The sequence below is a fragment of the Harpia harpyja genome, chromosome 3 (assembly GCF_026419915.1).
Source record: "Harpia harpyja isolate bHarHar1 chromosome 3, bHarHar1 primary haplotype, whole genome shotgun sequence".
Classification (NCBI taxonomy): domain Eukaryota; kingdom Metazoa; phylum Chordata; class Aves; order Accipitriformes; family Accipitridae; genus Harpia; species Harpia harpyja.
The window spans coordinates 57,261,691-57,281,755 of NC_068942.1; the positions used below are offsets into that span (position 1 = coordinate 57,261,691).

At 40.8% G+C, this 20,065-nt stretch overlaps 1 protein-coding gene across 5 annotated transcripts in view; it reads left to right on the forward strand.

Annotated features, from left to right (window-relative positions):
• The window catches only part of TTLL5 (tubulin tyrosine ligase like 5), a 147,618-nt gene extending 130,307 nt beyond the window's left edge, over window positions 1-17,311 (forward strand). For all 5 annotated transcript variants that reach the window (XM_052782769.1, XM_052782768.1, XM_052782771.1 and 2 more), the window contains one exon: window positions 9,285-17,311. In XM_052782769.1, the coding sequence (XP_052638729.1) occupies window positions 9,285-9,325 (41 nt within the window). In that variant the 3' untranslated portion in view covers window positions 9,326-17,311. The remainder of the gene's footprint in view (window positions 1-9,284) is intronic.
• Window positions 17,312-20,065: the final 2,754 nt, after the last annotated feature.

Consider the following 20,065-nt stretch of genomic DNA (forward strand, 5'->3'; position numbering starts at 1 on the left):
TTCATCATTCCATAGTGGCTAATTAATTCAAACAGGTTTATCTGCCGTTAAGGTGTCAGTAAATGAGGACCCAATCAATTTTTCATTGATGCAGATGTATTAGCAGGTAGAGTGTAAGCTTGATGAACCCATATTACCCACAGCCCACAGTAATTTGTGATAGTGCTATAATGGAATATATGTACAAATTATGGTCTAGAATGCTTTAAAAAATTATGTTTCTGACCTTTTGTTTTGCTGTGAAACCCTGAAAACATTACTTGAGTATCACCAATGCAGTGATGTCTGTCTTTTCACAGGCTGAAAGAAAAGTTTGCATAGGGGTGAACTACCCAATTCATCTCTTGGATATTTAGCTCTGAAACTTAATGATGACATTTCCATTATTAATGTCAGTGATTTTATTGCTGATCCTCTAGCACAAACATTCAGCTAATGCACTTATCTTACAGTTCCAAACTGCCTCCCACGCTTTACCACCTGCCAAAAACTCCAGTTGTCCTACTAGAAATTTTATAGGGTGAATACCCGTAGTCAATAAAAAACACCCTACAGCACATTGGAACGTGACAGTGTAGGAATGGAATATAGTGGGATTATCAAAATAAATAAAATTATGTCAACATTGTAGTATATGTATACTTGAGGCAAAAGTTCTGATCTACTGTATAGTTCAAATTGAGTTTTTAGTCCAGTATATAAAGCAAGGTTACACATAAATTTACAGGTAAATGTAAAAATAGAGTTCTCAATATATTGACCAAACTGGTTTGCTGAGTGGACTTACATGAAGGTGTTTGTGTGCTGAATTCTGCCTTCTTTTTCACAGTTTTAAGAGCACTCTCACAGTTGCCACGCTGTAATTTTAACCTCTGCAAGAGATCCTCTCCATCTCCTCTGGGTACTGCTGTTGTTACGTGTGTCTGTGATAACTGTAGATAGCATTTTTCCATCCTTCCCTGTTTCTGTCAGTATTTATGCAGAGCATGTATGAGGGTTGTTGATAATATTAATGATGGAAGGCAACAGCCAGAGCTGCAGGAAGAATATAGGCTAGATAACAGCTACAGAGTTTAGGGTAGTCACCGTCTCCAGGAGTACTTGTAATCTGGTGAGAACTGAGAACTTCAGCTCATGTTTCTTTCTGTAAGACTAGGCTAGCTGCTCTGTACTAAAGTTATCCCCTCTGAAGGTGAAACAAAGGGTTTAGCCTGCCATTTAGCTAAGAATGTGAAGGCTTAGATAGAACTCTGGTTTGGCTAGGGGTAGGCTAGCAGAACCATGGTGGGTGTGTCACTCAAAGCTTCCTTGTCGCTAGAAGAGGTATATAGTGCCAAGAACAGTGCTAAGTATTGCGGTGATTGAGCTAACTAGAGCAAAATGTTTGTTCTTGGAAACTGGGGAATGATATTTTCTTCAGCTTTGCACCAAGCCACTGGTATGCATCAGAGGCTGCTGTGCCCAGTCTGTGTGTCTCAGAAACTACTCTGGTCCTTCCTGCAGGAACAGCTGTTTTTCTTCTTCGCTCTCCCCATTGATTGCTTACACTAGGGCCCTGATTTCCCTCATCAGCAGCTTATTTGGGGTTACTGTTTCACATATATTTAGTATCCTAGATACCAACTAGAGGGGTTGGAGATACAAGTAATAAAGCAGATTACAGAATAAACTGCAAGCATTTAAAGATAGAAGGCTGTGAAAAGTTGTGGAGATAAAAGAGGAACCAGGCAGAACCTCTGTATAAACACACACAGAAATGTTCAAACATGTCTGAGAAGCTTGAATAGGCCTTCTCCTCTAACAGCCTATCTGAGGATAGCTATGGGGCTCTGCGGAGATGAAGCATAAAGGTGTCACAAATGATCTAACCAGAAGTAAGTATAATGCTCAAAGGAACAGAGAGTCAGGCAGTATGGAAACTTTTAACCAGATTGTCCAGAAAACAGTTCACTGGTGGTTAGTACTGCAGCTGTAGAATACCAGTTGTAGATACTGTTGTGTGGTGGGCTCAAGCTCTTGAGGACAGATCCCTTGAGACAAAATAAAAGGGAGAATAGGAGTCGGCATTTCTGCAAAGCAACTCAGGATTCTGAAACAAGTCATCACTACAATGAAAGTGTGGCAGCCTCTCATCCCTATGGCCTCATCCTCATTTCATGGAGAGGCAGAAGTTGTGTGTGAGCTGTGCACCACTGGCATGATGGGAGGGAAGGCAGAGATTGTCATGAGTATCTACGGGCAGGAAGCTAAATCTGCAAGCTATCATTTGGGGGTTATTTGTAGTGTCTGAAAAGACAGTTTCCTATCAAAGTTCCTGAAAGTTTAACAAGATTTATGCTATTAAAGAAATACTAAGAATTACTACCTCTAGGGAACATTCAAAATGCTTCTGACCTGATTTTTCACTGAAATTGAACACCCAGCTGCTAGGGGGTTGTCAGTCATTCTGAAAATACAGCCATTATCACATTGCTTTTTTTATTCTGTGTTACTTTGAGGGTGCCTCAGCATTACACTGATTGTTTCCTGCTTCATGGAATTTAGCAATTCAATTAGTGTTAGTGAAATAGGGATCAGTGAACTAAGAAATCAGTTCTGTTTTCCAAGTCTTCTTCGCAATACAGCTTGCTGAGTAACAGCTAAGCTAAGTAGTATAGTGGGTTGTTGAGTTCCAGGTTGTCTTGATGAGGCTGGGTTTGATATGGCGAGTTCAGATGATGAAGGAAGGAACCTACAGCCTGGTCATTTTTTTTACTGTATATGTTAACAATGTAAGGTGTATGGAGACATCTTGCCATATTTTGCTGGTTTATTTTCTGTTCTTCTCTAGTGGCATTAGGTGAATAGTACGTGAACTCTTTTTCTCAAGAAAGTGAAGTTCTAGGTAAAAAAGGTGTCATTTTTCCACCAGAATTTAGCTTTTGACAACTGGCAAGAAACATCAATGAAGTTCTATAGCTACGTGGAAGACCTCATAGTTAGAAATTTATTATGTTTATTTTTCTTCCTTTTTGATAAATGCTAACACAAAGCAGGTTTTAGGGAGAATAGAGAATGAAGGGGGCACTTTATGAAAACATAACAGCATAGTCCCAGGCAGCTTCTCTGTTCCTGAGCTGGACTCTTTGTCTGCAAGAGCCTGAAGACAGGAACAATCTGAAAGTATAGTTAACCCCTCAGTGCAGTTGTGGAGTAGATGCACAAGTTGATGATGCCAGCCAATTTTATTTGGTTTGGTTTGATTTGTAAAGGTAACAGCAGCTATGGGTGAAATCTGTTTTCTGTCTTTGTGCTTCTCCTTTTGCTTGCTGCGAACTTCTTGAAAGTTTGTGATTTTTTTATTTTAAAAGCTTCAGAATACAGAATGCCACTGGGGTTCTGTTTTGCTATGGCAAAAATATAATGTGCTAATAACCTATATAATTACAAACAAATACGAATTATGATTAAACTGGGCAAGACTGATGCTTGGCTCCAGGCTTGACAGGACTTTCACCTTTTCATACTCAGACTGATTAACAGTGATGCAGTTTTATTGTGCTAATGTTTATATAACTGCTCTCCACATGGCTTTTCCACTATGTGTGCTGGGAGATGAAAAAAGCATTAGAGTTTCTGATTAGATGAGGTAAAAGTTAGTAATATGCTATCTGAGTTTGACAGCAGTGAAGGCTAGCTAATTCATGCAAAGTCTCAGATCTCTACCTAGTCTGTTTTAAAGCATGAGTCCAAAACTAATTTCTTTGTATTCTAGCTCTTTTGAGAATACTTCATAAAGAAGGTGAATGTCAAAACTCATCTGAAGCTAGGGAGGAAACTTCTTGAGCTAGGTAGTAGAGACTTGATTTTATTCCCTGTGATTCCCAGGTCTGTATCTGAGCTTAGTTGCAGGATGATGCACAGTTGTCTGTTTACTTTGGCCATTCACCTGGCCTCCCTATCTGCATGAATGCCAAGTCCTGAAGGTTTGCAACTCTTTGAAATAAAGTGTATCATCATCTGTAAGGGCTTAAAACTGGATCCTGAACTGCCAAGAGACTAGCTGAAGAATACGGGGATTAATAAGCTAGTTTGGATCTAATCCACGTAGAAGGCAGGCTGCTGTTCTTAGTTTTCTAGTGATTTCCTTCTTTAGGCTAAGGTAGAGAGCAGTGTCTGAACACCATCCAAATAAGATGAATGTGCAAGCAGTGTGGTCCGGTATAGACCAATGAATGGGGCCTGCTTGCAAACTAGTGATAGTAAGGAGCACTCTTTTGCACTTACTCTTCTCTGCATCTAGCACACTCCATTTTTTTTTCATTTTACAGGAAATCTACAGGTGGAATTGCGTATTTCTAAAGTTTTTATATCCAAGATTATTGTATGGTCCTTCGTAAGAAGGTCATGTATGTCTTGCTACTGGAGACCTGAAATTAAGAGTTAATGTTGGAGGCGCTAAGTTGTGACTGGCTGTTGTCTACCCACTGCTTGAATTAACATTATTCCAGAAATGCAGCTTCTTTTATGTAAGTTTAAGGAAAGAAGAGGTTCTTTTAGCAGGTATGCAAAAGTACAAGCTTCAAAATTGTCCTGCACCAGCAAAAGAAAAAAAAAAAAGGCAAGTAAACCCAACAGGCATTTAAACAAGATGCATACAATCACTTTGTATTGTTTGCCAGGTCTAAACAAAGAAAATACCTGGGATTGGGAGATTCTTTTATCAGCCACTGTCTTTCAACTGTCTTGGAGAGTAAAGGGTGGGGATGGGATGGGATGGGATATGTACTGTTGCCTGTGTCAGACTCCCAGCCATTTGCTACAGTAGGGTGGAATTCTCAGCTGCCCAGCTTTGTCCAGGCTTCCCCAGCTTCTGCCAGGCTCCCCTGCAGCCTTGGAAGGCAGTAGATTGTTGAACACCAATGTATTTATTTTTGTGTTGTTACCACATTCCCAAGAGGAACCTTGGCTATGATTTCAGCTGGTCTCACCACACTGTCGAAATCCTTCATCAGGAGCAGCTGGGAAAAGAAATCACTCAGGTTTCTGCACAGCACATTGCTGGTACGCCTCCTCCCTCCCACTAATCCTGTTAATTCCAGTCTTCATTTGCCACCCTCCTGGTTCTCTCTTGTTGCTGTGACTGACTGCACAAGTGGTCTTGACTTTGAAAGGTGACCTTCAAACGGGCACCTCAAGTAACCTCTACCTCAGACTACTTTGGCTACTCAGGCACAAGATATCTTATAACACAAAAGAGCAACTTTTGATGTCACCTCATTGCTTATCCTAGTCCAGGAATGGAGTAATGATGAGCTCTTCCACATAAATCCTTCCAGAGCCACCTGTCTGCTGAGAAGCTCTGAGTGGGTCACTGAAAGGGAACAGCAGTGTGATATCCAGCACCTTGCATCAAACTTTTCTAGTGCATCCTCTCACCCTGCATACAGCCTTTGTCAACAGCAGTAATAACATTCTGTCAGCATCTCTCTCTGTAGTGCTGTCTCTGTGCAGGGAAAGGATTATTGAAAAATGGAATCAGTCCTTTTTATCGTATTTTGGAAAGCGGTGGAGCTTGAGGTGAATCCTGCTATTGTGCCTCCCTTTTTGGGAGGGCAAAGAATCAGTTACAATGGAAGATATTTGGTTTCACATTCGTTCTTAGAATTGTCTTCCTAAAGCTATTGTTTTTTCATGCATCACAAAAACATCTTGGATCTTCTCTCTCTCTCCCCTGCTGACTTCCACAGTTTCATAAAGAGGGCAAACAGGAAGTGGGAAAAGATAATTTCTCTCCCTGCTATAGTTTTTACATCTGTCCCAGGTCAGATAATGACAGACAAGCCTGTAGTACCAGATGGACCAGAAGGGAAAGAAGGGTAGAGAAAGACCTTCTCCTCACCCTATTTCTTGGTACTCTTTGAAGGAGCACGGAACCATTACCTTATGACTAGCAATGAGCAAATATTGATGTCTCTAACGGATACCTTTAAAATAGATACAAATTATCAACATGGTATGACTATGTTCCAGTTTATCCAGTTACTAAGTCTCATTAAATCGCAGCAGAGTGTAAAGCTCTGCCAAAAGCAGCATTCCAGGCCCTTCTCAGGTGATGTTAAGGAGATAATGTCCAACTCAGTCATTACTTCTCAGCTAGAGCTGAGGGTCAGTGTTCACTTCTAATGATCAGAAATTACATTTATTCCTTAACTTGTGAGAGCAGCCTGCCTCTCACACCTTTAGTTAACCTTTTGCCTTTTTTTTTATGAAAGGAAGGAGCTTTTTCCTGTTGCTACTGGTCTTATGCCACTGAAAGGACATTCCAAGTCTCAGGACCACTCGGAAAGCAGGAGAAAAAGGAAAGGACAGTCTCTAGGAATTGGCTTCCCTGTTTAAGAACTAGAACCCAGCTTGAATTTTAGGAGCCTTCACTTCTGACAGACTCAAAGAAAACTCCGAAGCAGGATAAGTAATGACTTCAGGCAGTTGGCATTTTTGCCTGACTGAAGGCTGAGCATTGCTTGTTCTCAGTAGTTAGGTGATGGCGAACTGCCTGTATTTCCTTGCTGTGTTGGAAATGTCATTCAAGATCAGGTGTGCAAAGACTGGGGAGAGGTTATATAATATCTTGGCTACTTCTATCTCACATCTGGCCCTTTGGCATTAAGCTACCTATAGAGAGGATGACTTTGCCCATCCAAATTGGATTTTGTTTTAATCTGGCATTATTTTATTGAGACTAAAAATAGAAGCCAAAATGTGTGTGAATAGAGTAAAAGGAGAGTCTGAAGTTATGAAATGAAATGTGGGGAAGAGCCAGAGAAGAGAGAGCCACAACAAACCAGGGAGTAGGGAGCTGAATAAGAGAAATCAGAACGAAGGCTCTAGTACAGAAGGGCATTAGCAGTCAGGGTGAGGAGCCCACCTGGTGTCTTCTCTGTAACATGGGGAGCAGGAGGGCTCATGCTGGCTTCCACTACAATTTCTCCACTTGTTAATGAGGCTGCTCATTGCTCTTTTCATGCAGGGAGACTTCACTTGAATACAGTTGTGTGTACTGTTTGTGTCATGCACCCCTCCAAGTAAATTTTCATGACTTGGAACTGCTGCTTTCCCTTGCCTGCCCAGTCCAGCAAGCCAACTTGAAATTGTGCCCAAAAGATGGGGGAGGGAAGGCTGTCCTTCTGTTGTCAGCTGTCCTGGCTTGCTAGTGTCAGTCACCCATGGATATAAATAAACCCCATCTATTTATTGCCTTTCTTAGTTGCACTATATATTATCAAGAGAATGCTGGGCATCACTGTAGGATTAGAAATTCCCTCTGCTCTGGGATAAAAAAATCTGAATTTCTAGGATTATCAGAGCTTTTCAGGGAGAAAGGAAGTTCCTCTTTCCAACACTAGATTGAGGAGGCTTCGACATGCTTCTCAGTTCTGCCAGAGACTTGCTGTGGGTATGACGAAACAGCCCAAACTAGCTCTAAAAAATGTTAGCATGGGTCCCTGACCCAGTACTGTCACCTAGCCTAGTGCTCTGCTCTGTCTCATTCCTGCAGCTTACAAGCAGAGTAGATAAGGTGCTGGTGTCTGACCAAGGGTGTGTACATCTGTGTTGGGAAAGTCTATATGGCACTGAATTTTAGTGTGCAGGTATCCTGTAAATGACTTTACACAACTCCTGTGATTTCCTTGTGACTCAGAATCATACCCATAAAATTGAGGTAATCCTTTTCTTCTCCCTATGTAACTGTTCTAAGTACAAAAGCGTTAAAGTTTTTGAGGTGCAGTCATGGGTGACATAATAGTATGTAAACATGTGGACAGACATACAGGCAGATACTTTAACACCTCCTGGTAGGCAGAGAATAAAGGAGATTCATTCTGATGTATGTGGTGATTCACTGCAATGACTCTTGTCACTAGGGATAATCAACCCTTAATGTTTGGTGGCTGCTGTCAGAAATGAGTTTTTTTTCTGTTCCCCCTACTCAACCAGAAGGAGGTGGAATGCTCACCAGTAGCTTTGAAATGATAAAACTTCATAGAATTATATACATTAATATTTATTAAATGATTGAATTGGCCTTCAGCTGCACTCATGGTAGGAACCTACGTATTTACTTGTAGACATAGGAATGCCCCTCTCTGTGTTCAGTTCTCAAGGTAGCCGTACAAAAGGAGCTCACACAAAGTGATTTTAATTCAGTTTGTGAGGAAAGACAAACTGTACTGTGCATTTCTGTAGGAAAAGGAAGGCTGAAAGGTCTCTTCAAAACAGGAAGATGAGGTTGAAGTTGGCTGCCTCTCTCATGTGCCTTTGTTTTCCTTAATTTCAGCACATTGCCAAGGGATGGTATTCTGGACTGGTATCCTATCTTAATACACATTGTTGACAGTTTGGTTCCTAATTCAGGTTCCAAACTTTCTGTGCAGTGACATAGCTGACAATCCTGCTTTCTAAACAACCTTCCAGATCCTCTGTGCTGTGTGACATTTGGCTCTATGCTGGGCTTTCAAGGAGAGCATATTTTTAAAAATATAGCAATATTTTTAATAAACAGCTCTCAACAACTGTCACTCACATTTAGGAGCAAGCTGATGTGCTAAATACACAGGACAAGCTTTACCTACTACCTTAGCTGTAAAATGCAAACTGTCCAAAATAAACTTAGTACATTTCTAAGCGTTTTGGATTTTTCTTTTTAAAGGACTGTCTGAGGATTTTTAAGTAAAAGAAGTGAAGATGACATTGACTTTTTCCCATAACATGCCTAAGTAGGAAAATGTCGCAGTATGTACAATTAAAATCATATCTTTGTAATAAGGAAAAAATTTTTTCTTCCCATTATCCCCATTTTGTTTCTTTTAAAGATCAAACTTTTCACACCCCCATCTCTCCTGCACCAAGGTCCTCAGCATCTTTTGGAGTGGGGAAGTAGAATCCCATGCAAGTGAATGAGTAAAAGACACAAAGAAAGAGACAAAGCATACTGATATGGGACAAGGATTTAGAGCTACTGGAGGAGCATGTAAAGAGATGAGTCAGATCACTCAGAGGTGAAGAGTGAAGAAGGTATTCTGGGGCTTGAGAGGAATACCAGGAGTACTTTTTCACACAGTAGCTTATTAAGTTAGGTTTTTTCATACTGATCTGTGATCTCATCTGTTACTGTAGAGAGAGGGTATGTGATAGAGAGATCCGGATTTCTCGTGATGGCTGAGATTTGCAGAGCAGTGCAGCACTTTTTCCCACAAAACAGTCTGCTGTGATTACTCAAAATCTTTGCATTGTGTTTTTTCCAGCCTCTGCTCGCAGAGAAGGACCGACACTGAACACCAGGTGAGGAATCCAGGCTGATGCTTCAAGTATAGGACAAAGGAAAAAAGCAGCAGTGACTTCATACCACCATGCTCCCGTAACACCCAGGAAAGAGTGAAAAGGAGGCCCTGGTTAGAGGACAACCCACTGAGGAGAGTACATGAACATCTGTGGAAGCTGGCAATACACCTGCAAGCTGAGGTGAATGATTGCCTCTGAGAGCTTCTGCTGCTGAGTCTTGGGGTCCCTTCCTCCCACCTCTTCCTGATCACTAACTGTGAGATCTTTCTAGAAGACGCAGGTCCTCCAGCTGTCTGTATTGTTCCTAAGGTCCAAATTTGAACATAAAGTCTCATTTGCCTAGCCATTTCAGTCTGTCCCAGTCTGGTAACAGCTAAGATTCTCTGCTGTCATTACATGGCAACCATCACAGAGAAAAATATTGGAACATATGACTGGAGACATTCGTGTTGGTTGCCATCTTGAATTTTGGCACAGAGCCATAGAAATTATTGGTTTGAATAAAGTAATTTAATCTGGTTTTTTTGGTTATAATTTCGGTTGTGAATTCACACCCCCAAAATATTTGCTGTCATTGTATTGGACAGGATTTAAAATCCATCTTTATGTTTTACTGTTGGATGCTTATGTTCTGTGTGGCTTATTTTTGTATTTTGATTTCTGTTTGTTTAGGCTTTATAAACTTTTTGGCTGATGTTTTCAGACTGAAGCTTGAACCCTAGGGCCCAGGTGGCTCCTATCAGTTGCAATAGTGGCTTGATGAAGCACTCCAGTTAAAATTTGCCTACCGCTATGAAAATTAATTTGCTTGTGTTAGAAAACATCATCAGCATCTGGAAAATGTATTGGAGAGAAAATCCACACATCCTTAAAATGAACAGGAAGCAGCTTTAGCTCTGGCTCTTTGTTGGTGCCAGGTTAAAGGAAAACTCAGTATTTTGCAACTTCTGCCTTGTAAAATAGCAAGTGTTATGATTGTAATTCTCAAATGGTACAAAATCTCCTGTTGTCTGTATTGGAGCCCTCAGAGATTGGATTCTAACAGCCTGTTTGATCTGTTTTCTTATTCCACAGCTCCCCTGTCATTTCTAACCTGTATAGTCAGTGTTAAGAGATCATTCTCGTGTGTTGGCAAGTAGATAATGATCAACCCAAATGGCTGATAGAAGAAACAGTGTCAGAGGGGGAAAGTGTTTTCTCTGGAAATGATTGTGTTCATGTTCACTCTTGAATTGTGCATATTTTCTGTCATTCAAGACCAGATAAATTGTGAGAAGATGAAATAATTATGTTCATACCCCGTTGGTTGCGCTATCGCTTGCTCCAGGCATGAATCCATAGGACAGAACGTGCATTTTTCTATTTTTGTTCCACTTACACATACGACAGACATTGAATACTTCATTTGTCCAAAATGTGGTTCTCTGATGTAGCTGTTCCCTTTCTTACTTCATTGGCTTATATTTCATTTCCTAGACAGTCATGATCATGTTCACTTTCTCTGCGTTTTTCAGCTGTGTTCTTCAAGAATCTCCATATCATATGTCTGTTGCCTGTGCTGGCATCATATATCATCAGTGACCAAGAGATTTGTAAAATCTTGTGAAATTACTTTCAGATCATGTCCCTTCTGTCTGTAATCACTGAATTCCACCCATGGATCTCCAAGACATGTTCCTACTGGTGCATCAAGTTGTTGGCTCATGATTAGTGAAAATTTAGTTGCAGAAGTTGTTACTTCAAACTTCTGCACATCCTCAGCAGCTGCGGGCTTCAAGACCTTGGGTCTGTCTTCTCATAGCCTAATCTGCTTATGTGTGGTATTGGTTATAGCCTCCAGCTCTGTTCCAGAACTGTCGGAGGGGCTATTTCCCTATAAGATTTGGCTTCAGTAAATAATGGATTCCATTCCTTTCTTCCTCCCAGGGGATCTGAGTTATCCTTATTCCACTGGGTTTCATGTGCAGGATCAAGTTGCTATAGGATATACATCCTTGTGGAATTCTCATCTCTGTTTTTATTCTCTTTAGTTTCTTCATTCACGTTGTCACAGCCACCACTGAAAACTATAAGAGAGGTTTGGAGGATAGAGATTTAAATGCACAGTTAGCCCAGGAGAGGTGATTGTCTTCAGAGGATCATTGGCAGCATTCTTACATCTTCGGCAAATTACCAGTTAGTGCTGGCTTATTATGAACATAGGTTAATTGTTGTGTCATGTTTGCCAGTCTCCCACCCACTCATTTTGGGAACATGACTTGTATTCAGTTATAGCCAGCATGTTTTCTGAACTTCTTTGCATTGCACGTTAGATGTAGCCACAGCACATCTGTAACTGTGATGACTTAGTAGCAGTGTATCAGACATCTTGTCTCTAAGATTTTTGAAATATTCAGAGAAATGCACATTGCAGTCTAAGACCCTCATTTCAAAGGCATGAATTTTGTCAGCTTCAGGAGCAGTGAAGTCCTGCATCTTTTGTTTCTGGAAAATTTTTCTTCTGCTTCCAACAAATAAAAAAAAAAACCCCAGGGATATCAAGACTGGTCCTTTACCTGAAGCCAAACACCTAGACCTTGAACTACTGTTCAGCCTCAGGATCTATTAGGGCAGCCTGAGCATCAAACGAAATAGCAGTATTCCTTTGCCTTGGGCTTCTGCTGATCCCAACTCTGACCACAAATGCTGTTACCTTGGGAGCATGTGCAATAGAGAATCAGGAACAAATCCTGCGATTCTAGCCTCTTGTTTTTGCCATCACCCTGTATGCCTCAGCCTGGAGTCCATGTATGTGTTTGTGCGTGGTGGATACTGTGTACTGAAGGATAACATATGTATTTTGTCTCTTTACAGCTCTGCTACCTCCACGTCCGTCCCTTTTCAAAAACCTCTCAGAGACTGCTTCAGTTAAGAGATTCAGTGGGGAGAATAGAACTGTTTCCCACACAGCTTGGAGAGAAGGCATTTTACAGGAAGTGTTTTCTAGTACAAGGGAGGAATGGAGGATAGCAAACCATTTTGGATTTATAATAGTTGCACATGAGGGGAGTACAATTATATACGTGCTCCTCAAGTGGGGATTAGTTTGTCTCTGCTTTTATGACATTTACTTCCCTGTATTCATCAGTGAGTTTCATTGAAAGCGCCTTTGTTTACTGTGAGAAAAGAAAAATTACTAATAGAAAGCCCCAACAGTCATTCAGCATCTACTTCAGTTGTGAGACTGGATAATGTAACCAAGGGGTCCTCATCTTCTCTCCTACTCTGTGATGTAACTTCTAAGTTAAGGAGCCTGTTCCAATGACAGAGAATCAGGCTTGTTAGTCTTGAAAAGAGTAAGGTCCACATCAGAGTCCTGGAGGCTGAGGTAATGCAGAGTTCATACAAGCATTTTGTGCTGTGTTTAGGTGATGACCATACCATAACATAAAAATTAAGGGAGGGATATTAGATTCTCTCCTCTCTAGAAGCAGCTGACTTGTACTCAGTATGTGAAGTATTAACTTCACTTTTACATGGTTCATCTTGGCCTTTAAAACAGCCTCACAAGTCGTGTGAGTGCCATCAGTGGGAGGTGGCACTAGATAGACCATTTAGTCTTGGGTGCCAACGAGACATACAGAAATTTCAGTTCTCAAGACTAGATATGCTCTTGGACAATCATGGTTTGTTGGAAATGCTCCTCATTATGATGCCTGGAAGGTCAACATACATATCTCTGATACTGGTTCCACGCTATGGCAGGAGGTTTTGTTATCAAGACCTTTGTTTACTAGTAGGAATCTCAATGCTGTGCCTCTTCCTCATACCGGAATATGGATGGTCTCCGTGTGCATGGAGTTGAATGGCTGGCAGTGCTGGACCATTCCTCTTCTTTACCTGTGAAGGAGATCATCGACTTATAGGTGAGTTGACAGAACAGACTGGATTCTCAGCTTGCATTTTTTTCAGGCCTGTACCTTGTACTAATACAACAGTTCCAGTCATTTTGGATTATTTGCTGGAAACAAAATTAGCCTGGCTCCTGACTTATTTTTGTTAAGGTTTACTTGATCAAACTGCCAAGGACTTTTTTTTCCTCAGTCAGTCCTGCATTTGCTGCTCATATTAATCTTGGGCTCACTGTTTGAATCTGGATGGGTTATTTGCAGGTGTTAAAATAGTTGGATTTTTTTTGGTTGCAGAAAGTAACTGGCTGATTGATCCTCTTTGTACTATTTCCTTTCTGAACACATTATTCCTGTGGATCTGTCATGAGTTTCTTCAGAAGGAAGCTTCTGAGCTTTACTTAAACCTGGGACTTGACTTCCTTTTCTTCTTTCTAGAACCTCTTGTTTCTAGAGCTAAGACATCCTTGTTTATGCCAAACATCAGGGGGACCTTATTTTATCTTTGCAGAATCAGATCAGTCAAACAGTCCTTGAGATTGGCTATACCAAGAGCACTAAACTTAACATTCATAGTTCTCTTCATACAGAAAGTGGTTAACTGGAAAAGAGATGGTCAAAGAGGAGTGTAAGGGAGAAGGTGAAAAAGGAGTAATTGTTGACAGCCTTGCCCACTAGAAGAAGTAGGAGCATCAAATGAAATTAGCAGATAACAAATTAAAAGAAGAAAAAAAAAAACGGGGGGGGAGTGCGTGCGATTTTTTTTTTTTCACAGTGTGTAATTCACCCATGGAACTCCTTGTCACAAGATGTTGTGGATACAAAAAAGTGTTTGTGGTTTGAAAAGACAAGTAGACAAGTCCATGAAAAAGTGATCTATTAGGGCATATTAAATATTAAAACTAAAAAACAAGCAGGAAGTTTCTAAGACCTTTTAAGTGACTATTCTGGGGAAGTATCACAATGGGCTTTTGCAATTTTTAGCTTGTCTATCAAGCATGTGCTGTCGACCACTGTCAGAAACGAGGGGTGGGCTAGATGGTCTTGTAGTCTGACTTTGTATGAATGTTTTATTTTGACAGTTGCAGTACAGCCTACTAGAACAGCCAAGGCAAAGCTGCCTTCCAGGACAGCGGCATGTTCCACCAGAATTCAGTCTGGGTTTTCTAAGAAAAGTCTCCACTGCTGACATCTGCCAATTTGTCACATGCAGCTTGTCTACACCTTCGCCTGGGTGGGCACTATATATTGCAGAGGCTTTCAGAATGATGAAGCTCTTAAAAGAGCATAAAGGACACCAAGATCCACCTCTAGATAGTTGTGATTTTGGGGGAAAGTAGGTTGCTCTATGGAAGCAATTCATAATATGATGTTTGTAAACGGTTAATTGCTTAAACATGGAAAAGAAAATACCTACCACTAGCTGAAGCTCTTAAGTTACCTTATTCATACACATTTCACTTCTCGCCATCTTTGCCTTCCAAAGTGCTTCGGTGCAGAGCACCTTCAGGGTGAATGTGCACAACCACAGCACATCTTAAAGAACTACTGTACCTGGTAACTGCTTTCTTCCCATTTTAGAACCCTACTGTCCTTTTCCAAAGAATGAGATTAAGTTTCCCTGCTGCCTTAGAGATAAGCAGTTAGGAAATGCAAGCTGATCTTCAAAATTGTTGGATTCTGTGCCCCTCCATGCAGTTTTAACACAGAGGACAAACTCCACTGAACTAAAGGTGACAAACAAAACACCAAGTCTGCCCTGAGGAGTCTGCTCTGTCTGTTACCTTACCAAAAAAGGATTTTACTGGCCCTCATTGAAAAAGAGTTTTCACTGCTGTTTCCAATTTAAAGGAAAGAATCACTGATCACTGTGGAGACCCTGGTGTGAAGGCTTTGCCAGTGGTATTCAGTGAATCATAGTGGTTCCCTAGGGAGAAGAGTATACTTAACAGGGCCTCTTCAAGTCCGCGCCTACAGTGCACACAATGAGCTTGAGAAATCTTATGTTCTTTGAAAAGGAGTAGCTTCTTTATCTGACCTATCAAACAAAAAAATTGAATTGGCCTTAAAAAACCAAAATTGATGCAATTGTTAAGAATTTGGGGGCTGTTAAAAATATATCTTTTATTACCAGAATTTTTATCATTTGTTTGGGGCAGGTGGAAGAGGTGCTGTTACCTTTAAAAGCAATTTCAGCATTGTATTTGGCCTTTTGCCTACTGGTGTTCTGGGATGTGCAACAGAAGGCAACCCCAGAACATTAGTTTAATTTGGTGTCCCTGCAAGAGTATTTTAGAAAATCTCATTTCACCATAGTTATAGGAATGGTAAAGTGTAGTCTCCTTCCCCCAGACTAAGAGGAGACAAGTTACTGTACTCAGTGTAGTTATGTTCAAAAGTCATAAAATCTACTAAAAAAAATGTTGCAGGGTTATTGATCTAATCCCTATGTCTTGAGTAATATCATGTCAAAAGTCAGAAAGGGATCTTTGAAAAGTTCCTCTACTGCCAAGTCCAAATATTTGACTGTTATCACTCCTTCATTCTACTATAAAACTTGTTTTTTCTGAGATTGGGGAAGAAAAATGGCAAGAGATTTTTCCCCACTGTTTCCAGCAGTTACTATATAGGATTCACCTCATGTTTTTCAAGTGGTTTTGCCTTATTTATATGACCTTCTGGAAAGTTCATGCTGTGTCAGATATATTTAATACATCTAGGAAGTCTGTGCCATTCTTCAAAGTGTGCAGATGGACAGCTGTGAATCTACTGGGAGGGCAAATGAAGTTGTAGGCATCCCATTAGTGCCACTAGTTACAGTACTTATGCTTTCAGTTGCATGATGCTTCCTCCATTCAAACTGGGGTTGTCTTCCCTCCTGAAAGTGTGTTTTCGCCACCATTTCTAATTCCAGAAATTTATTGTGGAATACATTTTGTCTATGATATCAGCTACGAATTTTTTTTTCTTATCCACAGACCTACAAAACTCATGTCTCCATATGTCTACTGAAAATCTCTCATGAAAAATATCTAAGAATAAAGATTGGTGGCTCTTCCTGCCAAATTGTGGCTCTGCAATTTTCTTTGGTCTTTTGAATGATGGCTTGGCTGAGAGCAGGTGAAATTGATAAAAAATGAAAGACATTTTAAAATGTGTAGTCAGCACATTTTAACTGCTGCCACACGATACTTCCCTGAGATTTTATTGCCATCTCCTTTATTTTGTTTCTCTTTGTTGTTTGTTCTGTTTGTTTGTTTCCAGTTCTTCAGATTAGCACAATAGAGCACTTAGCATGGTAGTATCCAAATGAGATCTTCAGATCCTAAAATATAGTTGGAGATTTCTGTAGCAAGTGTCCTTTGAGGGGGCAGATATCAAATTGTGTCATGCAAGGCAGCTTGTTGCAAGCTGGATGTCTTCCAGAGACTCTTGTTGTGAGTCAGACTGTCTGCTGCTGCTATCCCCCACAAGTGGAGTTTCTTACAAATCCTTGAAAACAGTGGAGAACTCCCAAGCATCTAGTCTACCTGCAAGAGGGTTTCAGCACTTCAAAAGACCATAAATTTTAGTTTCAAGAAAGGACCAGAACATCATTGCCAAGACATTCCCCTGTCGTTGCACTACGTGCATTGCACAAATCTAAGATTTGCCCCTGGTTGCACAGCAAATCTTTGTTTTGTCTGCTTCCTGAAGAGGATAGTAACTTCAGGAGAAAAAAGAATTCCTTCCTGAAGAATGTCAGGAAATCTCTGGTTTGATATGACCCAGCTGGCTTCTTTCATCAAGTGATGTACATGCACTGGCCATGATACATTATTATAATGCCTCATGCTGATTTCTGTATGTGATGAATGAATATCTGTAAATAACTAGTGAGAAATGTCTGAGTGTTGGCAGACTAGAAAAGGAGGTCACCTTTGCTTTCGGCAACATGCATAACCCCTACATGTAATTATTTCTTGCATTGATCTCTGTGGACAGCAATGAGGTATCATCTTGCCTAGCCAACTAAGTGGAATGAGAGACAAAGAATATCACCCTGCACAAAGACCACTACCCCCCTGAAAGGGGGAGAAATAAATCTTTGTCCTCAGAAGATACCGCTTGAAAGATTGGTATTCCTTGGTATAATTCAACAGCACCAGCATATACCACAGGGGACAGAGTTTCTGCCTGAAAGCTGTTCACTAAGTCTGAAGGATGTGGGAAACCAATAACGGGGGGTGGGGTAGGGGGGGGTGGTGTTGCCACAAACCACAGCTGTAAAGAAACCTCTATTCTGTACTAGATACAAAGGTCCTTATCCCTAAGTGTATTTCCATGAAATCATAGCCCAGTGCTGGAAAAGGCCCAGCTGCTTGGTTGAATGCCTTCAGACCGTCTCTGCCATCTTCCCTATGTAACCTAGCCCTAGATAAGGATGTTCTAAAAGCAGCCAAGTAACTGAGGTCTGTAATCTTTGAAATTAGTCTTTCCTGGAAAGACACTGTGACATCCAAAGTAGTGTACCATATTCTTTCTGAAGTTATGGGCATAAATGGCATCTCAAATGCATTACTGTCATTTAGAGAAGTAAGAGAATGGCAACCATTAATCAGCAATTTTCATTTGCTGTATTTCATGTTGACGTATCTGAATTCATTTCTAAGACAATCTATTTCCCAATGAGTAAAACTCATCTCTTCTATGTTGACTTGTTGCATGATAAAAGATCTTGCATTTGTACAGGACATCTGAAGCCTCTCTTCAAGAGAGGACAAAAGACACTGAGCTTAGTCGCTTCCATCTATCACTTCTGGAGCTGCATCAAAAATGATCCAGGGCTTAAATGACTTCCCTGTATACAGAAGAAAATATTGGTAAAGCAGAGACCTGAAAGCCCAGGTGTTCTTTTACTAAACATCATAGTATGTATGTTAGTTATTGATTTTATACAGCTTTTGACCACTACATTCTAGTGATTTTTGAATGTAAACAAAATTATTTTAATAGATATTATCTTTAAAGAATTAGGAGGCATGTTTTCCTCCTTGCACTGTATCCAAATTGCTGCTGTTACTCAAACCACAATTAATGTAGGTTATAGGCAGCCCATACAACCATCTATTACTTTTCACTACCACAAATCGGTATAGTTTTGCACGTGTGTAGATATCACAGTTGGCTCCATATGTATTGAAAACTGTTATTTTCTTGATTGATTTCATTGCCTTTCAATTACCCATTAAGAGAAGACAACCCAGTACTATGGAGTTGATGTTTTGCATGCCACTAGAAACACTTGTAGTGGGTAAGAAACCTTTTCTGCACAATGGAGCTGGCCCTAGAGCTGCATCCTGCTCAGTCTGTGGTACTGAAACTGCCCTGCATTGGACCCTGGACCATACTGAAGACGTCTGCCTCATAAGACATGGCAATGGATCCTCTTCTGTCATGGGATGGCTGTAGTGATTTCATTTACAAAGTAGTCTGAGCCTGGAGACCTCCTGTATTTCTGCTCTGATGAGGACACTAGTCACAGGTAGGGAAAGCTTCAGAGCAGCATAGATAAGAAAAGGATCTGTGAACTGAAAGAATGGAAATTTGGTAACTGAGAGACATGAGACATCACAGGACAGAGCAGAACTGAGCTATGATGTTGCTAGAGGAGTAGACAGGTATGTTTGTCTTCTGTATCTTTTATTACTTTTGGACATGGTCCACCTTGTTTACTATATATATTGATGTCTGTTGGTAATGGAAAGGTGAAACACAAAGCAGCATGTCCCAGTTCATACAGTGGTAACGGGAATGTGCTACTGCTTTTTGTAAGTGCAGTGGGATAGCTAGAGACCATCCAACCCAAAGACCAGGGAACAAGAACTCATTTAGTCTGCAAAGACTATTCTTTGCTGAAATATCAGTGTACATTCCTGTACTTACTGAAGCAGCGTTCCTTGCAGAGCTCCACAATGCACTACAGCCTGAAAAACAAGGTGTTCAAGTTCAGGTCTAGGCCTCTTGCATGCTATAATAGAGTATGCCACAGAGAAGCTGGGACTACACAGATGGTCATTTGATCATCTGTGTAGGATCTGCCTTATGGCAGTGCAGAATAGCGTTTTTCACTCTTCCTAAACGTTGATCTTTGTTAGAGAGACAGAAAGTGTGCTGGGATTGTTTTCATCAGCTTTTGTTTGTTCCTTCGAATAACAAAAGGGAACTGTTGGGAGCTGTATTCAGTGTTGGCAGTGAAGCTCCCACTTTTTCTTTCCTATTGTCTTCCTCAATTTGCCAGCTAGTAACAGAGCATATAGAGAACTGCCCTCTGCCTTCTCACACAAGTGTCCTGAAACATTTTGGTAAGCCTGTGCCCAGGAGTGTATTCAATCTGTTATTAACCCCATGCAGACAGTATAGTTTGTTGCTGAATTATAGCTAAAACACCCCTAGAAAAACTATTTTGATTGTAAGAAAATGAATTCAGATCCTGTCTCACAAATCTAATTTGCAAATGTTGCTAGGGAACCAGAAGGCTGGACAGAGAAGCAGTAACTGTAATGTGTCTGTTTGACTTCAAGGATTACCGTACTCATGAGATTACCTGTGTCCTTACTGGTTGGACACCCCAAGACTCTTCTTCCCTGATTTTCCATTGCCATTTTGCCTCCTTTCCAAGGAGGCAAATGGCTTGGTCCTTCTGCCAGCCCTCCCTGCCACTGAGCAGCAGCAGTGAACGAGGGCTAGTAAGTCAGACCCACCTCAAGGGGCTTGCCAGGGTTAATCCGTGGGTGGTTCTGATGTGCTTCAAGTGCCACGTAGGACTGTGAGCTGTGCAAGTGTTCTAGCTCTCTTTGCAGCTCCCCCTCCTTGGG